Below are 24,283 nucleotides of genomic sequence, written 5' to 3'. Positions count from 1 at the left end.
AATTTATGATGGATTTTACCATAGTAACTGTAAGGCTTTATGGATTGTATTTAGCTTCAAATAGTAAAAAAATGTTAAATGAAATTTTGGGCTATATTGATTGCTACATTCACGATGGCTATTTATTTGTGAAATATTCATAATGGCTCTAGCATAAACAGTTAATTTATTGAAAGCAGAATAATACAGAAGTTGATGTAAAATTCTTGATACTCTGAAATCAAATATTGAGGAATATTGAGGACCAGGTGTAGAAGCTGCCATTAAAAAAAACATAAGGCAGGTGCTACACAAGCGGTTTTTTCTAGTTCCAGCCCGACGGTTATCTTTTCACATCCAGCACGACGTTGTTCAACTAGAAAACGCACTCGGGCCCATCTGTTCACCCATGGGGCGTGCTGGTCTAAATCCAGGTGAGTTCAGGCGCATTATTGCAGAGTTGCTATTTTGAGGCCACTGAAAACGACTGCGCCATAGACAAACAAAAACCTGGTCTGAAGTATGTTAGGTTTAAATGTAGTATAGTAATATGCGCCTTTAGGCGGGTGCACAATGCACGTACACTGCTTATTACACACACAGGGATGTGCAGCAGCGCACCAACACTTTAAATATGAAAAATAAAAGGATTCCTCTCTGGAGAAGCATTTGGTCTTTCTGCTCGCAAATTCCCCATGTAAATAGTGAATCTGCCATAATGCAAGCACAACTTTGGGAGATGAGACTGACTGGTTGCCTATAACACACCCATGAGTCATTAATGATGATTCATTAAGAGACTAGGTACAACCCCTTTGGACCATGTGCCGGGTGCATAAAGCTTACTGTTATTAAACTAGCAAAAGTGGATTCGGACAAGCCCTAAGTGGACCTGTGCTTCAGACCATGCGGTCAGATTGTTAAAATAGGGCCCTTTTTATCTTAATAGTCTATGGTGGTTAGTTACATCCCTGATTCATATACCGGTAGGCTAATCACGCAAAATTAACAATGTAGTGCATCAAAATATATAAAGAAAAGTACTGCATGACAAAAGTAACAAAAAAACCTAAAAAAAAATCAATCAAGATAATAGCAACAAGGTTCAGATAACGATAAACATATCAGAAACCAGAGCAGTCCTTTTTAAAATTATCATAAAGCAAAAGCACTACATCATTTTTATTTTTTTCCTTACAACATGGATGAAACCAGTGTTTCAGATACAGCTAATTTTATTGCTGTACAATTACTTACAGTTCATAACTGGTGTCAAACTCCATTTCATATTGAGATCACAACTTTGGTCAGGCTTGAGGAGTGTATCACTCCTCCACTCATTCATGCATCCTCAACTCAATGTAAACATGCACACAATATTTCAAGTACAGATTCTTAGGTCCATATTCTGTACACTCTTTTCTATATCCCACTCCACACTCATCAACACAAACACATTCTGCCTCTTCCTGTCTCTCAGTGTGTGTAGAGTGAGGCGGTGAACACAATGTCTCTGCGTATGGCCAGTGAGGCTCTTTCCATCTTGCTACCCAGGACGGAGTCGCCTACAATGCGAGCAGCCTGTCTGACTTCCTTCAGGACCTCGTCCAGCCTCTGGATACAGCGCACAATTGTCCCCTCCTGTACATCTGTCAGCTTGGCAATTTCAGCAAATGGCTACCAAACACAAAAACACACCATCATCAAAAAGAGTATTGAGAAATACCATTTTCTCTGTCCAAATATGATTATAGTTCAGACGTTCATATTGTTGCATTACATAGATCTACATATTTGTACAAAATGTTATTATTAGCTAGATTAAGTCTCTCTCTCTCTCGCGGACGCACACGCACATATATATATATAAATATATAAAGTGCTCACCATGCCTCTTGCCCAGCAATACACAACCTCAGTCAGGCCAAATTTGAACTGGGCCACAAAGTCTTCAGCAGTTTGAGGTATCCCACAATCCCTCTGCAGCTCACCGATACGTTGTGCTACACAGAGCACTTGATTGATGCCCTAGGAAAGCAAGAAAAAAATGATATACATTGTATTAATTATATCAATTATATTACATTTACAACCATTCAAAAGTTATTCAGCAAGGACGCATTCATTAAACATGAGTTGATTGACAGGCCTAAAATATGTATAGTTTTGTATATTAGTCATAGTGAGATCTCTTAGTATAGCATTGCGTCAGTCTGTTTTGTCTTGTGCTCCACTCTCATCTCCATCTGCTGTCTAAATGCTTACACAACTAGAGCAAGGCAGGGAATGTAGTCATGCAGTCAAACTGTGGCTACATTACCTGTACTTCCTCACCTCACAGCGTTTGAACAGCAAGAGCATATTCACAACGGTTTACAAGCCACAGCAAACTATAAAACTCTGCTGTGCTTCTCAGTCTAGTGTCATGACTTATTCACTGTCCCTTTAAAGCAATTCCATGTTTCTGGGCCATTCGACAACACACACCGACATGTTCATCTGTGAATGCATCTTTTGCTAAAGGCCAGGCCACATCCACTACAATCTTATGCACATCTCTTTGGTGTTCAGCTTAAAGAGCCGTGCAAATTTACATCCATCCATAAACATGACGACAAGCATATCTGATGCTTTATATTCTAATGGCTGTGGGGTTAAATAAAATGCTTGATGCTTTTCAGATAGGCATAATGTATTAGTTCACATGTGTAATTCATATAATTTCCTCATTTTTTAAATCTGTGGCGTGAACAAGTATTAAAATGTTACATTGGCTGTAAAGTGCCCCTATTTTGCTTTTTCCGATATTACATGTAGTATATAATAGCTGTTTATGAATTTAATAGTTTGAAAGGTAAAAATGCACAATAAATAGAGTTATTGTGTCCTGATTCTGAACTGCCTGAAATGAGTCATCAGTATTTCCACTCTTACTTCCTGCACGAACCTACGTAGGTTTTTAACAAATTTGCATAATGCCAGCCTATGGTCTTCAAGCTGCCCGCAAACAGCGTCAACTTTGACCTGCCCTCAAACACTGTAGTTGTAGCTGAGAAAGGAAGCCTCAGGAATTTAAATTCAAATATGGTAATGAGCATTTTGTTTCCAACACATGCTGTAAGTGGTAGACTGGGCCATCTGACCAATCAGAGCAGAGTAGACTCTCAGAAAGGCGGAGTTGAGAAAGACTGAATAAGAGATGTATGTGTTTTGACCTTGAATGCATGTACACCTATTGTAGGAAACCTTTAAAAATCACAATTAGGCCACTTAAATATTTTTTAATAGTTTAATGCTGTATTACAATGATATTTTAGATTTAAATTTAGAATATTTATTTTCCAGTCCTGGGATCAAAATTTGAACTACTATTAGGTTTCCTTGACTGTAGAAATGAGGTTGTGAGCAGAGAAATTCATTACCTCCTGTAGCGTGTTGGTGATATGCGGGTCTATCTGGGTGTTTTGTGTGAAGATGAGGCAGGACAGCAGGGCGGCGGTCTCCTCAGGGGCAAGAGGACTCAGAGTGTTCTCAAACAGGAGTTCTGTCAGTAACAGCTCATGACTGCTGATCTGACACGCAACACGTCCCTTCAGCTGAACCGCCCCAGTGCTGTCCACATACTGCAGAGCTTCCAACACCTGGGAACATGGTGCATACTGTTATCACTGACTGTTTAAAATATCTGTGACATTCGCAAACACTTAATGGGAATATTTAACACAAAAATATGGTAAAAACAATAGCACAAAATAACAGTGACTATAAGTATTGGCCAATATTAAATGGGTAGTTCACCCAAAATAAAATGTTCCAATCCCTGTATAAATGTCTTTGGAAGATATTTAAAAGAATGTTTGTACCAAGCAGATCTAGGGCCACATTGACTACTACCATATTAGTCAATGGGGCCCGAGATCTGTTTTGTTACCATCATTCTTCAAAACGTATACAGATTTGAAACAACTTGAGGGCAAGTAAATAAGATAATTTTTATTTTTGGGATCCCTTTAATGTTTTAAATGATCAATTCTGATCTGATCAAGAATACTGGATGCAAATTATATTATATTTTATTTTTCCATAATTAAAACAGTTTAAAAGCAATATGCTGTATTTTTTTATTGTACATATAATACAGGTTTAATTCCAGATTTCACTTGAAATTTAAAGAGACAGTTCACACAAAATGTTTAATTCTCTCATTTACTTTTTGTTCCCCTTGTTGTTCTAAACCTGAGACTTTTATTCATCTTCGAAAGATATTTTAATGAAACCTGAGAGATTCCTGTCCCTTCACTGAAAGTAAATCTCATCAAAACTTTTACGCTTCAAAAAAATTAATAAAGAGAGGGATGCTAATGCTAGGGATTTTTTTCTTCTGGCCAGTGGTTCACATTTCAAACTGGAAAAATTTTCACTAGCCCCGCCACAAAAACAGTAATAAATAATTAAAAACAAATTGTTATTGTTTTTGGCCCATTGACCCTGCATTCTAATAAATAAGATGATGACACCAAAATCTTATATTTCAGTGCAATTTCACAAATCTCAATTCCAATTTCGATACCACAGCAAAAACTACTAGCCTAACTAATACATTTCAAACATTATTAACGACAAGTAAACAGTTAGTAATAAAATAACAAATAAACAATTTACAAGCAATAGCACAAACTTTCAAGTGCAAATAGATGCAAAAGAGAACTCAATTCAGTGTTTGCACACTGTGTGAGAGGAGTAAAAATCATTTGAATATTTGAATTGCAGTGACTTAAAATGTACAAATCATAAACTTTCATGATGATGCAGCTTTGCCCAATCGGGACAGTGACAATTCCTTCTACCGTCCCAAGCATCTTTCACACTGGCCCTGCAATCGGGCAATCGGGTAGTCCATATTGTTGAGCACTGTACATAGAGCACTACATTATATGTGAATATAAACCTAAATTAAATAAGTAATTGATGACAGAATTTTAATTTTGGTGTGAACTATACAGTTCCTTTGAGTTTTAGTCTAAAATAAATGCGATAAAAAAGGTTAATGGCAGGCCCATATATAATTATTAGATGACTTTTCATTGTTTTTTTTTAATGAAATATGTCTGTATGTTTATATACAGTATATGAAACTCTTGTTAATCATTTCATAACTGTATGTAAAGGAACGCATTACTCTATTCGTGGACATGCAATAAAACGACTAGGTGGACTGTAGGTGAACTGACCTTGATTCTCTGATGGTACTCAGGCAGCAGTGTCAGTGACTGATCAGACACCAGGAACAGAAGCTTATCAAGCTCTTCCTGTACACTCATCCTCTCATGTACACGTGCAAACTAATCAAGATATTCACAGAGAGAGAGAGAGAGAGAGAGAGAGAGAGAGAGAGAGAGAGAGAGAGAGAGAGAGAGAGAGAGAGAGAGAGAGAGAGAGAGAGAGAGAGAGAGAGAGAGAGAGAGAGAGAGAGAGAGAGAGAGAGAGAGAGAGAGAGAGAGAGAGAGAGAGAGAGAGAGAGAGAGAGAGAGATTTTATCACTCTACTCCATCAGCACACACTGCAGAAGGTGAAGGCTGGAAGTGATTACTGAGAGCTAATGAGACACATCCTTATTCCGCCCAACCACTGTCACACTCAATAAATGAGAGTCTGTGCACTTGGGAGAGTCACTGTTCCAAATTACTAAATATGGATGAGAAAATACAGGACACATTTGGATTAGAAATTAAATTTTTTCTTTGTGTCTGTGCAGTGGATTTGCACATGACCTAAAAAAGTAGGAAAAACACTACCAAACAAGTTTCGGTTCAGTAAGATATTTTTATGTTTTTGAAATAAGTCTCTTATGTTCACCAAGTCTGCATTTATTTGATTGAAAATACAGTAAAACAGTAATATTGTGAAACATTATTACATTTTAAATGAACTGTTTTCAATTTTGAAAAATATATTTTAAAATCGAATTCCTGTGATGGCAAAGCATCATTCTAATGTGCTGATTTGCAGCTCAAGAAACATTGCGGGTCCCTTTACAATGGAGTCACCATTTTGAACCGTCATGTTTCTACAGTAGCCCTAAATGGACAAACTGCTCTACAGAGCGCTAGACACTCTCTTCTCTCTCCGATAACAAAATTTTTGTCCAACATTTTGTCCTCTATGTGCTTCGAAAGGGAGGGGCGAGCAGTGGGTGATTACAATTGATAACCTCGCTGCTAGATGCCGCTAAAATTTACACACTGCCCATTTAATGTCACTTTTGATCAATTTAATGTATCCTTGCTGAATACAAATATTAATTTCTTTCAAAAGAAGAAAAAAATCTTACTGACCCAAACTTTGAAAAGTAGTATATGAATGTGTCAAGTGTATGATAAACAGACAGACCTGTTCAGTGAAGGTGGGTGAGTGGATACAGTGGAAGTCTTTTAGACAGTCCTGTAACACTCGTTGCCTCATCACTCCCTCCACCACATCCACACCCTTCAGGTGCAGGTCATTTACAGGGTCAAAGGTCGAAATGCCCCCGGAATTGGCCTCGGCCAATCGGAGGAGCTCTTGAGTTGCTGTAGAAATAGCCTGACCTGGTGGATCAAGTCTAAGAAGGACATTTGAATTTATTCATTACCACAGTTCAACAAAAGCAAATTCGCTCACAAATTTGAGTCAGATACACACCTGAAGCGTGGCTGCTGTCTTTTATTGTAGTTGTCGATGATTCTCTCGGGAATGACCTTGAGGGTTTTGGTTGTGATGGCAGAGATGTCCTGCAGCTTCAGTTTCTGCACCGTATGACTGCAGGGTCCTGCACACAGTTACACTGTAAAGGAAACTTTTACAACAAAAGATGATGAAAAAGAAGGTGCAGTGTTCTTAACAACACCCTCTAACTTAACCGGTGGTGGTTTACTGCGTGTGTGATCATGATGTGATGCTGTGTGTGTCTGCTTACCCTCTGGAATAAACAGTGCAGTGCTGTAGATGGAAAGTAAGGCTTTATTAGACTGATCGTCACCCGCCGCCTCCTCATTACCCTTCTCACAGATAATGAGAGCGGTGAATGTACGATTTACTGCATCACTGGACACCTGAGACAAATATGGGAGAGTGGAGTTAGATGTGCAACTTTTTACTTTATTTGCCCTATCGGAAATGCACTACTATTCACAAGTTTAGGGTCAGTAAGATTTTTCCATTTAAGATATTTTCATTTTAAGTAACAGTAAATGCTGTTATTTTGAATGGTGTATTCATCAAAATATATTACATACATTTTAAGCACCACAACTGTTTTCAACATTGAGGATAATATTAAGAAATGTTTCTTAAGCACCAACTCAGCATATTTTTTTTTTTTGAAGGATCAGACACTGAAGACCAGAGAACTCAGCTTTATCATTACAGGAATAAATCACATTTTAAAATATATTAAAATAGAAGAGTTAATTATATTGAAATAATATTTCACAATGTTACTGTTTTTACTGCATATGTGACCAAATAAATGCAGGCTTGGTGAGCATAAGAGACTTATTTAAAAAACATTAAAAAAACTTTAATGTAACACACTTTATATTAAGGTACACATAATCACTATTAATTAGTTGCTTTTTAGCATGCATATTACTAGCATTCTAGCTAAAGCACATATTTTAAGTCTTATTCTACATGACCCTATTCTACAACTGTCAGACCAGTAACTAAGAGTTTTCTTTGATAATTGATAAAGCAGTTGTTGTATATGAAATACAATCTTAATATGCTTTGCTCAGTATGAGTCGTGTAAGGTGTTACTACTAAAAGAATAGTCATTCTCCCTTAATATCAAATAAAACGTATTCCCCCTTATTCACCCTAAATTAGAAGAAAACATTTATAATATACAGCCATAGAAATATGACTTTGAATAAAAAAAAGGGTAACACTTTAGTATGGGGAACACATATTAACACTATTAACTACAACTTTTGCCTCAATAAACTCCTAATGTACTGCTTATTAATAGTTAAGGTAGTGTATTAATAAGTAAGGTAGTGTTTGTAGCGTTTAGTTTTAGGTATTGGGTAGGATTAAGGGATGCAGAATAAGGTCATGTAGAACAAGGCATTAATGTGCTTTATAAGTACTAATAAACACCATATCCTAGTAATATGCATGCTAATAAGCAACTACTTAATAGTTAATAACTGAACCCTAATATAATGTTTTATTTTTAAAAAATTGTTACGGGTAACTGTGTCATATTGAGGGGTAGGCTGAATCACTGGGTAATACAAGAACACCTTACATTCAAATAAAACTATAAACACAAATAAGTAATTTCCTAATGCATATTGTCATAAATCTTAGGAAAATGGTTAATATTCATTAAGAGGGTATTAATGGTCAATATTAAGGGGTTAATACCCCACTCACCCCAACTGAATATGCAAACATGCCAATGGTCATTGGTGCAGATCTGTGTTTATGATTGAGTAAAATGTGTTAATTATGCAATCACACACCTGTAGAATGACTCCAAGGGCGTTTTGATGCTGGGTGTTGTTCACGATCACCACTCTCCCCACAGAAAGAGCTTTGAGTCCATTTACTGACTCCAGCACAGCTTGCTGCCACACACACACACACACACACACACACACACACACACACACACACACACACACACACACACACACACACACACACACACACACACACACACACACACACACACACACACACACACACACACACACACACACACACACACACACACACACACACACACACACACACACACACACACAGAGCGACATGAGTTTGCTGCCATTAATGTGCATATTACACACAAAAAAGTTATTTACAAGAAATGGTGAAATCTAAAAACTAAAATTATTGTGAATCAGTGATGGAGAAGTTATGACTAGTTCTGGTGAGAACTGGTAATGGGAAAATAATATCTGCTATAAAAAAAATCAATACAAATCAAATTTTGATACATCAATAAATTAATAATATATTTTATAAATGCAACAAATTAATAAAACCAAACGGTAATTACAGTAATATAATACATGAATAATACAAATATATAATAATTGTTATACGAATACATTTTAAATTTGTATATATCATTTATGTACATATTTATTGATTGAAGTGGTCTGGTGGTCCTGAAAGCACTTAATAATAATAAAAACGTAATTAAATTTTGTATTTGTTTGTTTATTAAAAAAAACTGTGTACTGTGCTCGATTATTTGAGACTTCTTATAGCACTTGCATGCTGTTGCCCTTGTTTGTTTAGTTGCTTCTATTGCTCTCCTCTTTTGTAAGTCGCTTTGGATAAAAGAGTCTGCTAAATGATTAAATGTAAATGTAAAACAAGAATACTAATACAAATAAAAAGGAAATATTGTATACATGTAATGCATCAGGTTTGTATGATGGATACAGTGTTTTCATTTCTGTTCCCACAAGCTAGCTAAATACTACCATAATGGCTGCCATTTTGTTTTTGCTTACATCTTTGCCATTATAACCAGTCACAATAACAACACAGAACTTTAAATATTTTAACAATTTAAATCAGATTAATGAATTCACAGTAATGCTGTGAATCTAGTGAATACAAGCAGACTGTGTTCATATAAGTATGCATGTGTGTGTGTGTGTACCTGCAGGGTCTGTGTGGTGATGCGCAGCTCTGTGATGGTGTGGTAATATGACAGTAAATCAGATAACTGCCCCTCTGTGTCCAGTGGAGGGAGAGAGGACAGCGCGTTTCTCAGCTCGGTTATTCTCTTCTCATGAGTCTGAGAAACACAAAGACAGAAATGACTTGGCTAACCGAAAGAATTTCAAAGCATTTCATCACGTACTTAATATTGCAGCCTTTTTGTAAGATCGAATTACTGGGGCATGCAAACCCCACAGATATTTCATCGTCACCCAGGGGCTGGTGGTAAATGAGGCCGTTTACCTGCGTATCCCTGTGGTTCTCAGAAAAGCTCCTCTTCATCATGTCGGTAACCCTAAGGGCCTCCACACGCAGCAGATTTAGGATCATTGTGTAGGTCAATCTGAACTGAGACTGCAGCACTGTCGGTTTCCCCTGACAAAGAGTAAAATCTCACACATTAATTCCATCTCTTGGTGCTCTTGAATATTTAACTAATCATCCATTAGCATTGACTAATTCATTGATAGCCAATATTTGAGCTATTTTTAAAGGTATGCCATACAAACAATAAAATAAGAACTGGCTTCATAATATGACACATTATAGGACACAATGTAAGGATGTGTACAGACCATGCCTCTTTATGCTTTTTCAGTGTAATTATAGAGGGGAAATAGAGTTGACACACAGTGGAGTTCCAATCACCAGCGGCCCTTGACAACACACTGCACGTTATTACAGCATCAGCTGCTGTTGCCATGACGCCCATGACACGGAGCTGATTAGCACATAGATTAGGCCCATCTGAGAGAACCTGCACTGACTACTGCATGGACTGGGTCAAACTCATTTTGGTTTGTTGTTTAATATTTTTTTTTATTACTTGTTAAACTTGAAATTGCCCATGATGCAAGGGTGTTGATGGCCAGTGATATTGCTATTTGGCTGAGTATTTTAAAGGGGGGCTGAAACACTCAGTTTCAGTCAATCTGATGTCAATCTTGAGAACCTATAGAGTAGTATTTCATCCTTCATATCTCCCCGAAAAGTCTTATACTTCTAAAAGAAATATAGACTGTACCGAGTCTTTCCGGAAAAAAAACGAGTGGCTGGAGTATCACGTGGGCGGAGCTAAAGAATGACGAGCGCGCACAAAGCGGTGACGTCCTCAAGCGTGGAGAAGAAAATGTTACCCTAAATAAACCATGGCTATCAATCAGATTCAACTAATACAGATATGATCCAGAATCAGATCCGGAGGATGAAATAAATTGAACAGGAGAAGCAACAACAGCAGGACGTCCGTCTCTATGGTATGTATGCAAGTCAGACTAGTGAAACGGTATACATAGAACAACAATGGAGTAACCGTTAGCGCATTTGAATGACGAAGCACGCTTTGTGAGAACGCTAGGTTTATGCTTGGGTGGCTTTACAATAAACAAACTGACACCTATAGTGGTCAGCTAAACAAATGTATTTAAACACACAGCACAGATCGCATGCTCCATTAATAAATTAACTAACGTTATACACAATCCTGTTGTTTACTGATGTTTACTTACGCGACAATAGCCAACAACATGGACATTTGAAACAGTTTTACTCACCGCCTGCTTCCAAAGCACGACCGTGAACCTTTATCGCTGGGACCGCTCCGTCAAAAACACATTTCTTTAGTAACACTGTTGATTTCGTGAAGTCCTGTGATAGCAGTGACCGTGGAGATCCACTTTTGCAACACGATTAAAGCGTGATTTTGTGAAGCTTCCCATCATTTCTGCGTTCAAATCGGGCCTTTCCTCTCTCGGTCTGGTCACGCGCGCGCACCCTTCCGGGAGAAGAGCCCGTACGGCCCATACAAGGACCTTCCGCTCTATCGACGTCAAGCGGACCCATACTCGGAAAAAACTCTCCGAAACTTGTGAGAAACCGGAAGGAGTATTTTTGACACAGAAATACTCCATCAAACATCCAACTTAGTTTTTGAAACTTTGTCTATGTTTAGGATGGGAATCCAAGTCTTTAACAGTGTAAAAAGCTCAGTATGCATGAAACAACATTTCACCCTATGACTATAACTATTAATCTTGAGTACCTATAGAGTAGTATTGCATCCTTCATATCTCTGAAGAGTCTTTAGTTTTATCATATTTATAAAAGACAGATAAGCTCTACAGAATCTTTCCAAAAATAGCTGAACTCATGAAGGCGTGTAGTGGGCGGTTTCCTTAATGCTGGGTTATTTGGGAAGCTGAAGAAGGTTATCTTCCCCTCACAATCAGAAACACTTCTTTAGTGACATTGTTGAATTTGTGGTCTAAAAACAAATGACAGCGCTGCTGACGGCTCCCGTAACCCGAACAAAGCTTGTTGATGGCGCTCTTGCTCAAGTTCTGGATGATGTGTGCACGTAGATGTACAAGTATGAAAACCCCCCACTAAAAATCAGCTCTGAAAACTGTGGGTGTCATGAGAAGAGCAAAATAACAACAGTACTACTGAATCCTGGTGAGTTTGTGCTGGAATGACAGTGTATGGAGTCAATAAAGCAGGGTTGGGGGTTAATTGACTGAACAGCCGTGATTTGAAACACAGAGAGGTTAAAACAGCTCCAGCAGGCTGGGCACTCTAATGAAGAGGAGCCCATTTCACCCACACTCAATCCACAAGAGGATGACAGAAGTGCACTCACAGGCTGCATGACTCTAACAAAAGACCCAAGACGTTTGTGTTTGGCTCCAGTTTGAACAATCAGACCGTAATTTATAAAGAGGATATCTCATCAGATTATAGTAAAGCCTAGTGGAATTGAGGGAGTATAAAAAAGGGGGAATTTACAGCTGTGGCCAAAATAACATGCAACACTTTACATAGTCTTCTCACATTTTTGTCAGACGAATGTAATAAGAATCATTAGCAGTGCCTCAGACACGACCTGTCAGTGTTTAATGCAGAGTGCAGAACTGACCAGCATCATGGCGTGGAGGTCTCCCATATCATGAACTCCAGCCTTACAGAGAATGATAACGGTCCCTGTAGCATCCAAACCTCTTCTGCCAGCACGACCCGCCATCTGAATGTACTCACCTACACACACAGACACACACACACACACACACACACACACACACACACACACACACACACACACACACACACACACACACACACACACACACACACACACACACACACACACACACACACACACACACACACACACACACACATTAGTGCTCTGACACTGTTGTTATAGTAAGAATCATACATTAGTGTAATTATTTAAACCAATCCAATATATACATTTATATAGCTCAAAAACTTAGAAATGACCGGGTCATGTTCACAATGAATTCAAAATAAAATAAAATATTTATATTATAGTTTGCTTAAATAAAATTAAGTAAATTTTCATAATTTCGAGATTTTTCGGCACTGTGACATTATTTACATGACAATTAAAATAATCATAAATGTAGTAAAGCAAATTCTTTAATCATCAGTATACTATCATTCAAATGTTGGGGGTCAACATTTTTTTTAAATAAATGAATACTTTTGTTCAGCAAAGGACACATTAAATTAATCAAAAGTGATAGTAGTATTTTTTGAAATTTTTATAAATGCTGTTCTTTAGAAATTTCTATTCATCAGAGAAACCTAGAAAAAATGACCTTAAAAAACCTTAAAAAAAAACTAAGTTGGACGTTTGATAGAGTATTTCTATGTTAAAAATACTCCTTCCGGTTTCTCACAAGTTTTGGTGAGTTTTTTTCAAGTATGGGTCCGCTTGACGTCGACAGAGCGGAAGGTCCTTGTATGGGCCGTACGGGCTCTTCTCCCGGAAGGGTGCGCGCGTGTGCGTGACTAGATGCACGCTGCCCATAAACACTGCTCTCAGGTGCAGATCCACTCGTCCGTGAACACTTCTGTCGTGCTGCGCTCCACTTTATTCCTATGGGTGACATCAAGCGACTTCAACGCTTCAGCACAGCATTCCGGGAAGGCAGCGCTGCATTTGAACCGATTTGAACGCAGAAATGATGGGAAGCGTCACAACATATGCTTCGGTCGTGTCGCAAAAGTGGATCTCCACAGTCACTGCTGTCACAGGACTTCACCAAATCAACAGTTACCAAAGAAGTGCGTTTTTGACGGAGCGGTCCCAACGATAAAGGTTCACGGTCGTGCTTTGGAAACAGGCGGTGAGTAAAACTGCTTCAAATATCTATGTTGTTGGCTATCGTCGCGTAAGTAAACATCAGTAAACAACACGATCGTGTATAACGTTAGTTCATTTATCAATGGCATTGATAAACAAATACATTTGTTTAGCTGACCACTATAGGTGTCAGTTTGTTTATTGTAAAGCCACCCAAACATAAACCTAGCGTTCTCACAAAGCGTGCTTCGTCATTCAAATGCGCTAACGGTTACTCCATTGTTGTTCTATGTATAACGTTACACTAGTCTGACGTGCAAAACTGTTTTGCTTGCTACGGCGAAGGTTTAGTCGCATACAATTGTCCATAAACCGAATCATGTCCTCATAAACTGCGAGTAAACCCACACAAATGTTGACAGGCCACTAAATACAGTACATACCACAGAGACGGACGTCCTGCTGTTGTTGCTTCTCCTGTTCAATTTATTTCAGCCTCCGGATCTGATTCTGGATCATATCTGTATTAGTTGAATCTGATTGATAGCCATGGTTTATTTAGGGTAGCGTTTTCTTCTCCATGCTTGAGGACGTCACCGTTTTGTGCGCACTCGTCATTCTTTAGCTCCGCCTACACGATACGCCTCCAGGCACTCGTTTTTTCCGGAAAGACTCGATACAGCCAATATTTCTTTTATAAATATAATAAAACTGAAGAGATAACTTTTCGGAGATATGAAGGATGCAATACTACTCTATAGGTACTCCCGATTGACATGAGATTGACTGAAACTGAGTGTTTCACCCCCCCCCCCCCCTCCCCAAACTGAAGTAATTGTTTTTTTTAAATTCAGCTTTAAACTTACTGTTTACTGTATTTTTGATCAATAAAGTATTTGCAGCCTTCGAGCATTTGACCATTATTTTAAAAAAGAGAATCTTAGATGCATAACTCTTAAATGGTAGTGAATTTTTCACAAATGTCTATAAATACCTTATGTACCTAAAATTCCTTATGTGCATTACAGTAATAAGAATGTTCGTTTAACATTACAATAGGTTACTAAGAGAGAGATAATTGTGTTTAACTATCATTACTCAATAATATATATAACATTACAGTGCAAAAACCTAATCAATCTTAATATTTCTAACACAAGCTTCATTTTCTTTCGTTAAAATATAATAAAAAAAATCTTTCTTTTGATTTTGGGGGTGAAACATGACCCAAATGTGTTCTTGATATGTTTTATAACAAATACTTGTTTTAAACCCGAATATTTCATGAATATGTTGTGTCTTCAATGCAAATAGGGTCATCTACTCTCAAATGTGTGCTATGACTTTAAAAGAGGCCAGCTATACTCTCTCACTCTCATTTTTATACACACTATTATTAGAAGAGATTTTAACAAACTCAAGCATCTCTCACACACACATCAAAGGCCTGCTGTTGTCTTTCCCTAGTCTCACTGCAGTCCAGTCACATGTACACAAACATCTGCACTACCCCAGCATAATTAATCTGCTCATTCATTAGTGATGGCTAATTTATCAAACACCTGGTCATTCGCAGCGCCTGTCTGCCTGTAGCATCTCTGCCAACAAGTATCTGATAGCTTTTTATAATGTCTACTGTTATGATAATACAAAATAATTATCATTTTAAATTTGAATAACTGCAACAGGCATGATAAGGTGGTGCAAGTGAGGGTATATTTAGATGTTAACATCTAAAGACAAGCTGGCACGTTGTTATTTGCAATGTAAGGCAGTAAAGGAGATGTGTTTTTACCAGGCAAGAGGTTTCTGAAACCCGTGCCATCGTGTTTGCGGATGCTGTCAAACACAACAGTTCTGGCGGGCATGTTCACACCCATGGCAAATGTCTCTGTAGCAAACAGCACCTAAAGGGAGAATAACTGTAAGTCACCAACTCTCTCCTTAATCAAGATTTCTTTAATCAAATAAAGCTTGTATAAAACAATTCTGTTTGACAAACCTTCACTAAACCTCTTGAGAAGAGCATCTCAATAACCTCCTTCAGAATTGGCAGGATGCCGCTGTGATGAACACCAATCCCTCTTTTCAGCAAATCACGCATCAACAGGATCTACGACGACAAAATTACACTGATAAACACCGTAACTGTAATAAAATTACTTTGAAGGTTTCATTATGCACGCAAGTCCATATGAGTATCATGGTGAGTTGCATGTGACAGAATTACAGCTCTAATTACATGGAGGTATTTTGAAATATAAGTACAATGTAAAAATATAGGTATCCAAAAATTGATTTACATATTATTACATAGTAGTTAAAGACACTTTATATAAAGTGGGTGCAAACATTCAAATAGAAAAAAACTTTAATAATATTTCACAATATTACTGTTTTTAATTTATTTGTTTATCAAATAAATGCAGCCTTTGTGAGCATAAGAGACTTCTTTAAAAATATTAAGAAATCTTATCAACACCAAACTATTGAACACTAGTGTACACTTAGAACTGCCTTCCACAATTAAATAATACATCTTTTTTTGCATTATAGTAATAGGAATGTGATTTTTTACATTATGGTTTACAGGTTACTGAGAGGGAGTTTAATTGTAAAAAACATCTTAAGTTTCCAAAAATAGGCTTGATTTCTTAAAGTAAAATATATATTTTCATTTTTCTTTTGAAGGGATGGATTCTTGAATCCACTGCCACTTCAATGTATATCCTTTGAGTAATTGTTAATCAAGTTATTAATCAATACTTATGCTTCTAAAATATCATATGATTTGAATAGCTTCATGCTTATGAGATTTACATGTCAGTTCACTTAAACAAGCTTTCTCTTAGTGTATATGAGACACCTGTTAAAATTAAAGTTACTCTTCTAGCTGACCCTGAAAGCCTAGATTAAAGAATGCTAAATCTTCAGTCAGTAGAGAGAAATAACAATTATTGTCTGAATCTCTTGAGAGAGAGTGCATGTTATCAGTATGTTTTGGGAAAGTTTCCTGGGTAGAGCTAGAACTCGACCAAACCTAACCTTGAAGAAGCTGTGTGTGCGTGTGTGTGTATTTCTGGAACTCTTTTGTCACAGAATCTGATGATCCGTGAACAACTGGCATGCAGGGGAAGTGAAAAGGACCATCTGACAGGACAATTGGAGCCAAGAAACACCGATTGCTGACCTCAGTGGGTCACTTTGTGCCTAAACCTGGATTTTGACTGACTTCCTTATAATCTATGGCGATACACTTACACGTACAGCCATTTGTGGAAATTGTCTATGGAAAATGTGAAAAGTTAATATGTGCTTTAATCGATCAGAATCATTCAACCTGACACGATGATGTAGCTTAATGACTTAAGAGTGTCAGAGTAGTACATTCCCCTATTCTTTTTTTGATGTTGGGGTAAATCATGACTTTTTTTTTGTGTGTTAAAATAAGTTTTTTTATTATTATTATTTTTTTTTTTTACATTTTATATGTAATTTATCAGCATCATATTGGCCATTAGCCACCTTGTTTTAAAAATATCTGCATTGTCCAATGGAAAAGTCTTTGTGGACCACTACTCTATCTCATGTACACGAATCTCACGTACCTGCGGTAACTGCCGATCTCCTCCTCTCAGCCTGGTCAGGCTCTTCTGGAGGAACGAGTGTATCTCACTCTTCTCTATGGAGCTGGTGAGGTCCAGAGAGGTCAGAGAGCGGGCGTTTTCATCACAGCGTGTCCGAGAGAATGTGAACGCCACAACTGGAGTCTGTTGCCTCTGAGACAGATAGTTCAACAGCGTCTGCCACACTGATCGATCCTGACGGAGCAAAGGGAGGATGCAGACAACAATAAACATACTGACGTTTTTAGAGACCTATTATATTAAGATGACAAGAAATGCAGCTACTGACCTGACTGGCGGTCGTGTTGTGCTGTGATACGTTCTTTGAGCCAAAAGACTGTGCATGTTTACTTGTGCGTTCTTTCTTGGCTTCCACTGCGGCATAGTAGCTGAAAAAATACATTTAAATGAATTCACAGGAGCCCTTTATATAATTTTGTAACACTTTCTTTAAAAGTCCATCTACTACGATAGTCTTAAAACTTTTATATAGGTTTCTTGAGGTAAAAACAAAGATCATTTAGTTTTACCATATTCACTCTTTCTGACTCGCGCATTTACTAAAAGAATTTTGTTGATGAATTTTTATCTTAATTACAGATCAAAAATCCATTACAATGTAGAAAACAATCACTCAATCAAGCAACTGGATGATCGTTGCAAACACATTACAATATTAATTGATTATTATTAACAATAATAGTCTGAAATTCAATTTTATTATCTTTAATTAGATACAAAATAGCTATTCTAACTTAAATTTGTGACATCTGAATATCAGCACAGCATACTGTCTTTTATCAGGACAGGCCAAGATGCTGAAATACTGAATATTGATATTTTTGAATAATCCTTTTGCAGCTAATTTTTAATAAATGTAAAAATGTATTTTTATCTGGGAAGACTGGGTAAGAAGCAGCTACTGGGTAGCAAATCAGCATATTAGAATGATTTCTATAAGAATCATGTGACACTAAAGACTGGAGTAATGATGCTGAAAATTGAACTTTGCCTTCATGGAAATAAACCCTCAGGAATGTACCCTTTAGTAAGGAAGTTTCCAGAGGGGTCCAGCAAAAGGAAGAGCTCTTTCTGAGTCTTGGTGCTGTTGCCAGTGTAGAGATAGTGCTCTAGAGGAACAGGCCTCTTAATTGTGCTGATCACATAGATGTGCCGCTTCTTGATGCGCCTGATGAAAGAAAAAGCACAGAAAAACTAAATGATATACACAACCTTAAAGCAGGATACAATTCAGGTTCATGGCTTTGATAATACACACACCCGATCCATTCACTGAATTCCACTGCGTTAGGCACCGTGGCACTCAGAAGGATGATGCTAACATGCTCTGGCAACATGATGAGCACTTCCTCCCACACCACCCCCCTCTGAGAAACAACAACAGCATATGAGATCTGAATGCAGTAAAGAGAAAAGCATAACTGAACTAGATTTTTTTTTTGTGAATTCATCACCTCTGCATCATTGATATAGTGAACCTCATCAAAAATGACCCATTCTAGATCTCGAATGACTTCGGACCCGTTGTAGAGCATAGATCTGTTAGGAGGAAGACATATCAAAACAAAGGTTGTCAAAATGTATACACATGACTATGAATGATAAGTAACTGTAACAAAAGTGTTCTACAATCACCTCAAAATCTCAGTGGTCATGATGAGACAAGAGCCTTCAGGATTCAGCTGGACATCTCCAGTCAAAAGTCCCACATCACCGAACGTGTTCTTGAAGTCCCTGAACTTCTGATTGGACAAGGCCTTAATGGGGGACGTGTAAATGGTCCTGTCAGGAGGAAGTCATATTAGTGTGCGCCATAAATCTAATATCACAGTAAGGCAAGTTTACATACAGTACATTTCATGTACAATGGTAATTCAAAAGAGCTTTATATAAACATGATAAAAAAATATTCAAAGAAAATAAATAAACACATTTAAAATGTAAACTACCATTCAAAAGTTTGTAGATAAGCTTTCATTTTATTTTATTCAGAAAGGATTGATTTAATTGATCAAAAGTTAAATTTTTGTATTATGTTGCCAAAGATTTCTATTTCAAATAAATTTATTTTTTCTAAACTCTTGATTTTCAAACTCTTTGACTATCAAAAATGTATATTTTCCACAAAAAATATTAAACAGCAGTTTGTCAACATTAATAATAAGTAATGATCAGCCTATAAGAATTATCTGATATCATGTGACACTGAAGACCGTAGTAAAAGCTGCCGAAAATTCAGCTTTGCTATAATATGAATAAATGACATTCAAATATATTCAAATTGAAAACATTTATTTTAAATTGTAATAATATTTCAAAATATAACATTTTTTACTATATTTTTAATCAAGTATAGGCACCCTTTGGTGAGCATAAGAGACTTATGTGAAAAACATAAAAAAAGGAACGAATAGATAAATAAAATGATGCAATCAGTTGGGTCTCACATACACACCTAGTCATGTGTTTCTGGGAAAGTGCAATTGCGTATTCAGCCACCACGGTCTTGCCCGCTGAGGTGTGGGCCGCTACAAAGACAGAGTCATGAGCTTCGAGTCGGAGAATAGCCTGTTTCTGAAACACGTCCAGCTCAAAAGGATACTGAGATGGGGCAGGAATGGAGAAAAACAACCCAAATAAACAAACATTTATTTTAGTGACCTTTATTTTATTGAACCTTTATTTTAGTGAAATCATGTTCATATACTGAGTTCTGACCTTGAAGGCTGGATCTGGTATACGTTTGTAGAAGTTATCACAGGGTGAGGAGATGTCCACAGGAATGGCCCATTTTTTATTGTCTCCCTTGTCTTCTTCCTGTGATTTCTTCTTTGGTTCAGTCAGACTTACAGTGTTCGCTGGAGGCTGGGAAGGAGAGTTTCCCGAATCCTAAAGGAGAACATGTCTTGAAAATAACAAAACAAACACAAAAATGTTTTCGAAAATTAAGAATTCCTTCTCAAAGTTAAACACACTTTAATTCCCAGGTCCTCCAGGCTGTTAGTTCTGGGAAGTTGAACGGCTTTCTCTTTTTGTGACTCTCCCTCTTTCTCCTCTGGCAGAGCGTCAAGGACATCATCAAAAGTCGACAGGAGTGACAGCAGGTTAACCGCACTCTTCATGGTTCTATCTTCTAAAGATATAAAAAAAAAGCACAATTTTGGATAGTAATGCACAACTTAAAGGGAGATAAAGATATGGTTCCCATGGGGAGAACAATAATGAAACCAGACCTTTGTCACTGAAGTCCATACCAGCCTTCAGTCCTGGAGGAACCGTCAAAAAATCTAAGACGAGACACAGTTCCTTTTACTCGCACACACACACTCACAAAATGACTGTGTACTAACAAAACAAAACAGACCACCAACCTTTCTCAAAGTCAATGTCTTCTTCCAGCTCTGTTTTTTTCTTAATCTGCTCTAACGTCAGTTCCTCCATTCCACCTGTACAAGGGAGAGAGGAGATTAAAAACTGGATCATTTTTAAACAGAACTATGAGACATTTATCTAAATATGAACCACCGCACCTGGCAGAAAAGGATAGTTTGTGTTACTCCCTCTCAGGCTCTCTGACGGAGGTCCAGGCTGTCTTTGTAATGAGAGAGAATTTTTGGCAGACAACTCTGTGTCCTCTAATAACACCTGGCATGAAAGAAAAAAAAAACATACATTATAAAAAAGTTATATTATAAAGAACATGTTTACTGTGACATCGACAGCTTTCCATTGTCTGGGCAAACACATATTCCCACCTCAAACTGACACCACTGGTTGAGAAGATGGCATGTTACATTCAAATAAACAAAGCAATATTTTTATAAAATAAGAATTTTTATAACCTAGTGTTAATATTATTCTATTTATTAATATTTTGAATGAGCTTTTTGCAATCTATACATTAAGTTTCAGTCATTGTATTAAATACTTTTGTGCTTGTAATAGTTTTTGAATTTGTATTAAAATACTATTATTTAGCTTTAATTTATTGATACATGTAACACCTTACAGTATGGTTCTATATTTGTTAACATTAAATAACAACACTAATAAACATGAAGTAACAAAACAAAACACTTCTAAAGCATTTATTAGTCTTGGTTAATGTTAATTTCAATATTTACTAATAGATTATTAAAATAAAAAATGTGATCTGTTTATATCATTTAACGGACCTGAGCTAACAGTTGTTGGTTTTTTAATTAAAAACCATTTACAAAGATTAATGAACAGAGCTACAAATGTATTGCTCATAGTCTGTTAATGTTAGTTAAAGGGGGGGTGAAACACTCAGTTTCAGTCAATCTCATGTCAATCTTGAGTACCTATAGAGTAGTATTGCATCCTTCATATCTCCGAAAAGTCTTTAGTTTTATTTATAAAAGAAATATGGGCTGTACCGAGTCTTTCCGGAAAAAAACGAGCGGCTGGAGGCGTATCGAGTGGGCGGAGCTAAAGAATGACGATCGCGAACAAAGCGGTGACGTCCTCAAGCGTGGAGGAACCCATGGCTATCTCAGCTAATAGATATATGATCCAGAATCAAATCTGAGGCTGAAATAAATTGAACAGGAGAAACAGCAACAGAAGGACGTCCGTCTCTGTGGGATGTGCTGTATTTAGTGGCCTGTCAACATTTGTGTGTCTTTTTTTATTTGCAGTTTATGAGGACATGATTCGGTTAATGGACTATTGTATGCGACTAGACCTTAGAAGTAGCAAGCAAAACGGTTTTGCATGTCAGACTAGTGTAACGTTATACAGAGAACAGCAATGGAGTAACCGTTAGCGCATTTGAATGACGAAGCACGCGATCGTGTCGTTTACTGATGTTTACTCATGCGACGAGCCAACAGCATAGACATTTGAAGCAGTTTTACTCACCAGCTGCTTCCAAAGCAGGACCGAACCTTTATCGCTGGGACCGCTCCGTCAAAAACACACTTCTTTGGTATGATTTGGTAAAGTCCTGTGACAGCAGTGGCGTGGAAATCCACTTTGAGACGCGACGGAAGCGATGTTGTGAAGGTTCCCGTCATTTCTGCGTTCAAATCGGTTCAAATGCAGCGCTGCCTTCCCGGAACGGTGTGCTGAAGCGTTGAAGTCGCTTGAAGTCACCCATAGGAATAAAGTGGAGCGCGGCGCGCGACATAAGTGTTCACGGATGACTGGATCTGCACCTGAGAGTTTACGGGCGTGCATTTCCTCTCTCGCTCTAGTCACGCGCATGCGCGCGCGCACCCTACCGGGAGAAGAGCCCGTACGGCCCATACAAGGACCTTCCGTTCTATTAACGTCAAGTCGACCCATACTCGAAAAAAACTCTCCGAAACTTGTGAGAAACCGGAAGGAGTATTTTTCACACAGAAATACTCTATCAAACGTCCAACATTAGTTTTTAAAACTTTGTCTATGTTTAGGATGGGAATCCAAGTCTTTAACAGTGTAAAAAGCTTAGTATGCATGAAACAGCATTTCACCCCCCCTTTGAAGCATTATTCAAATAACATTAGGTAATGAGACTTTATTGTAAATTGTAATCATTTTATATTAATTTTAGTTTTTAGAAATGTTAGTACTTCATCTTAAACTTATTTAAATTTTTGTTTACGTTTTACTTATTTTATTTCAGCTTTATTTCAATCAACCCAAAAAAAATTCAACCCTATTTTTTAATAGTTTTAGTTACCAGTAACAACACAGAGCCTATATATATATATATTTTTATATTAAGCTAGGATAAGATTATAAACAGCTAGTAGTAAATGTTTTCCAGTGTTACCTCAGTGAAATCCAGCAGCATCCCGGTGGTGGGATCTCTGACCACAGACAGACCAGAGTGCAGTGGAGACAAGGAGCAGTGCAGGAGAGAGTCCACCACTTTGTCCCTCTTACTTATCCTAAAGGACAAATTTGTAATAGACAAAACTGCTTAAAGGTATGAAATATATGTTGCAAAGACAAGCACTATCTTCTGAATACGTCTCATTTCATACTTAAGGAACTTGTGGAAGGCATCATCTACATCATGTACTGGAAGCCAAGCAGGATCTCGCAGAAAACGCTTTTCTACCTCTGTTTTTAAGTCCAGACAAGTAGGAGGAAGCCCATGGGGGAGCTGTAATTTAAATACAGAATGAATAAAAAAATGTGTAACTTAAATATAAATATATCAGCTCACACACACATGAATACTGTTATTATTTTTGTACTAATAAATGACTAACTGTGCTGTGTGGAGGCAGGGGCTTGTTTTTGGGCAGTGGGTGTGTGATGAGCTCAAATCTCCCAGAGCATCCCATCTCCAGCAGAGACAGAGGCAAGTCATTTGGACCAACTGGGGGCAAATCTACAGACAGAAAAGAAAGAACAGCAGTTCATCAGTACCGATGGAATTACAGGCAAATGCAAAGACTACAATCTGACGTGATAGCAAAAAGCCCATAAAACCCAATGGACCATTACTGTCAGTTTAGTTGCTGAGCTGGCTGTCATGATATGCGACTTTTGAGCAGCTAAATGCTTAAATGGCTGCAGGTTATTTTATTATACCACGATTGCAAATTACGTAAATACAAATAAAAAACAGAATTATGAAATATTTCATACCTATTTTGTCCATGTCACTCTGTCTGCAGTTCTTCAGTAAAGTTTCAGTTCTGCAGGAAGCTGCGCAGAATAACAGGGACGGATGTTATTAATTTTTTTTGTTGTATTTTTTATTTAGTACTTTACAACATAACGGTCTATGTGCCTGACCTAAAATAAATTTACATTTGAATTCCCGTTAAAAATAGTAGAAAAAAGATAAAATATAATATATATA

At 37.4% G+C, this 24,283-nt stretch overlaps 1 protein-coding gene across 1 annotated transcript; it reads right to left on the bottom strand.

Annotated features, from left to right (window-relative positions):
* Positions 1 to 1,139: 1,139 nt before the first annotated feature.
* skic2 (SKI2 subunit of superkiller complex) lies at positions 1,140 to 24,131 on the bottom strand. Its single transcript, XM_067425907.1, has 29 exons — positions 24,067 to 24,131; positions 23,685 to 23,806; positions 23,454 to 23,575; positions 23,240 to 23,357; positions 20,988 to 21,102; positions 20,829 to 20,903; positions 20,691 to 20,744; positions 20,433 to 20,590; positions 20,176 to 20,346; positions 19,913 to 20,058; positions 19,093 to 19,239; positions 18,912 to 18,996; positions 18,718 to 18,824; positions 18,479 to 18,625; positions 17,726 to 17,825; positions 17,419 to 17,631; positions 15,813 to 15,923; positions 15,606 to 15,717; positions 12,617 to 12,735; positions 9,946 to 10,077; positions 9,641 to 9,778; positions 8,487 to 8,591; positions 6,935 to 7,070; positions 6,661 to 6,787; positions 6,370 to 6,580; positions 5,211 to 5,321; positions 3,402 to 3,620; positions 1,867 to 2,007; positions 1,140 to 1,656 (listed from the first exon to the last, which is right to left on the bottom strand). The coding sequence occupies exons 1-29, from the start codon at positions 24,077 to 24,079 to the stop codon at positions 1,456 to 1,458; spliced, it is 3,756 nt and encodes a 1,251-aa protein (XP_067282008.1). The 5' UTR covers positions 24,080 to 24,131; the 3' UTR covers positions 1,140 to 1,455.
* Positions 24,132 to 24,283: the final 152 nt, after the last annotated feature.

Source organism: Pseudorasbora parva, chromosome 19 (genome assembly GCF_024679245.1).
Source record: "Pseudorasbora parva isolate DD20220531a chromosome 19, ASM2467924v1, whole genome shotgun sequence".
Taxonomy (NCBI): Eukaryota; Metazoa; Chordata; class Actinopteri; order Cypriniformes; family Gobionidae; genus Pseudorasbora; species Pseudorasbora parva.
This window is presented reverse-complemented; position numbering and strand designations above follow the sequence as displayed.

Bases quoted from the DNA above. Each gene is read 5' to 3' on its own strand.
- skic2 (XM_067425907.1), bottom strand. The intron at 18,825-18,911 runs GTGATGAATTCA...GTTGTTTCTCAG, and splicing joins ACTATATCAATGATGCAGAG to AGGGGGGTGGTGTGGGAGGA. The intron at 3,621-5,210 runs GTCAGTTCACCT...CCATGTTCCCAG, and splicing joins AGTACCATCAGAGAATCAAG to GTGTTGGAAGCTCTGCAGTA.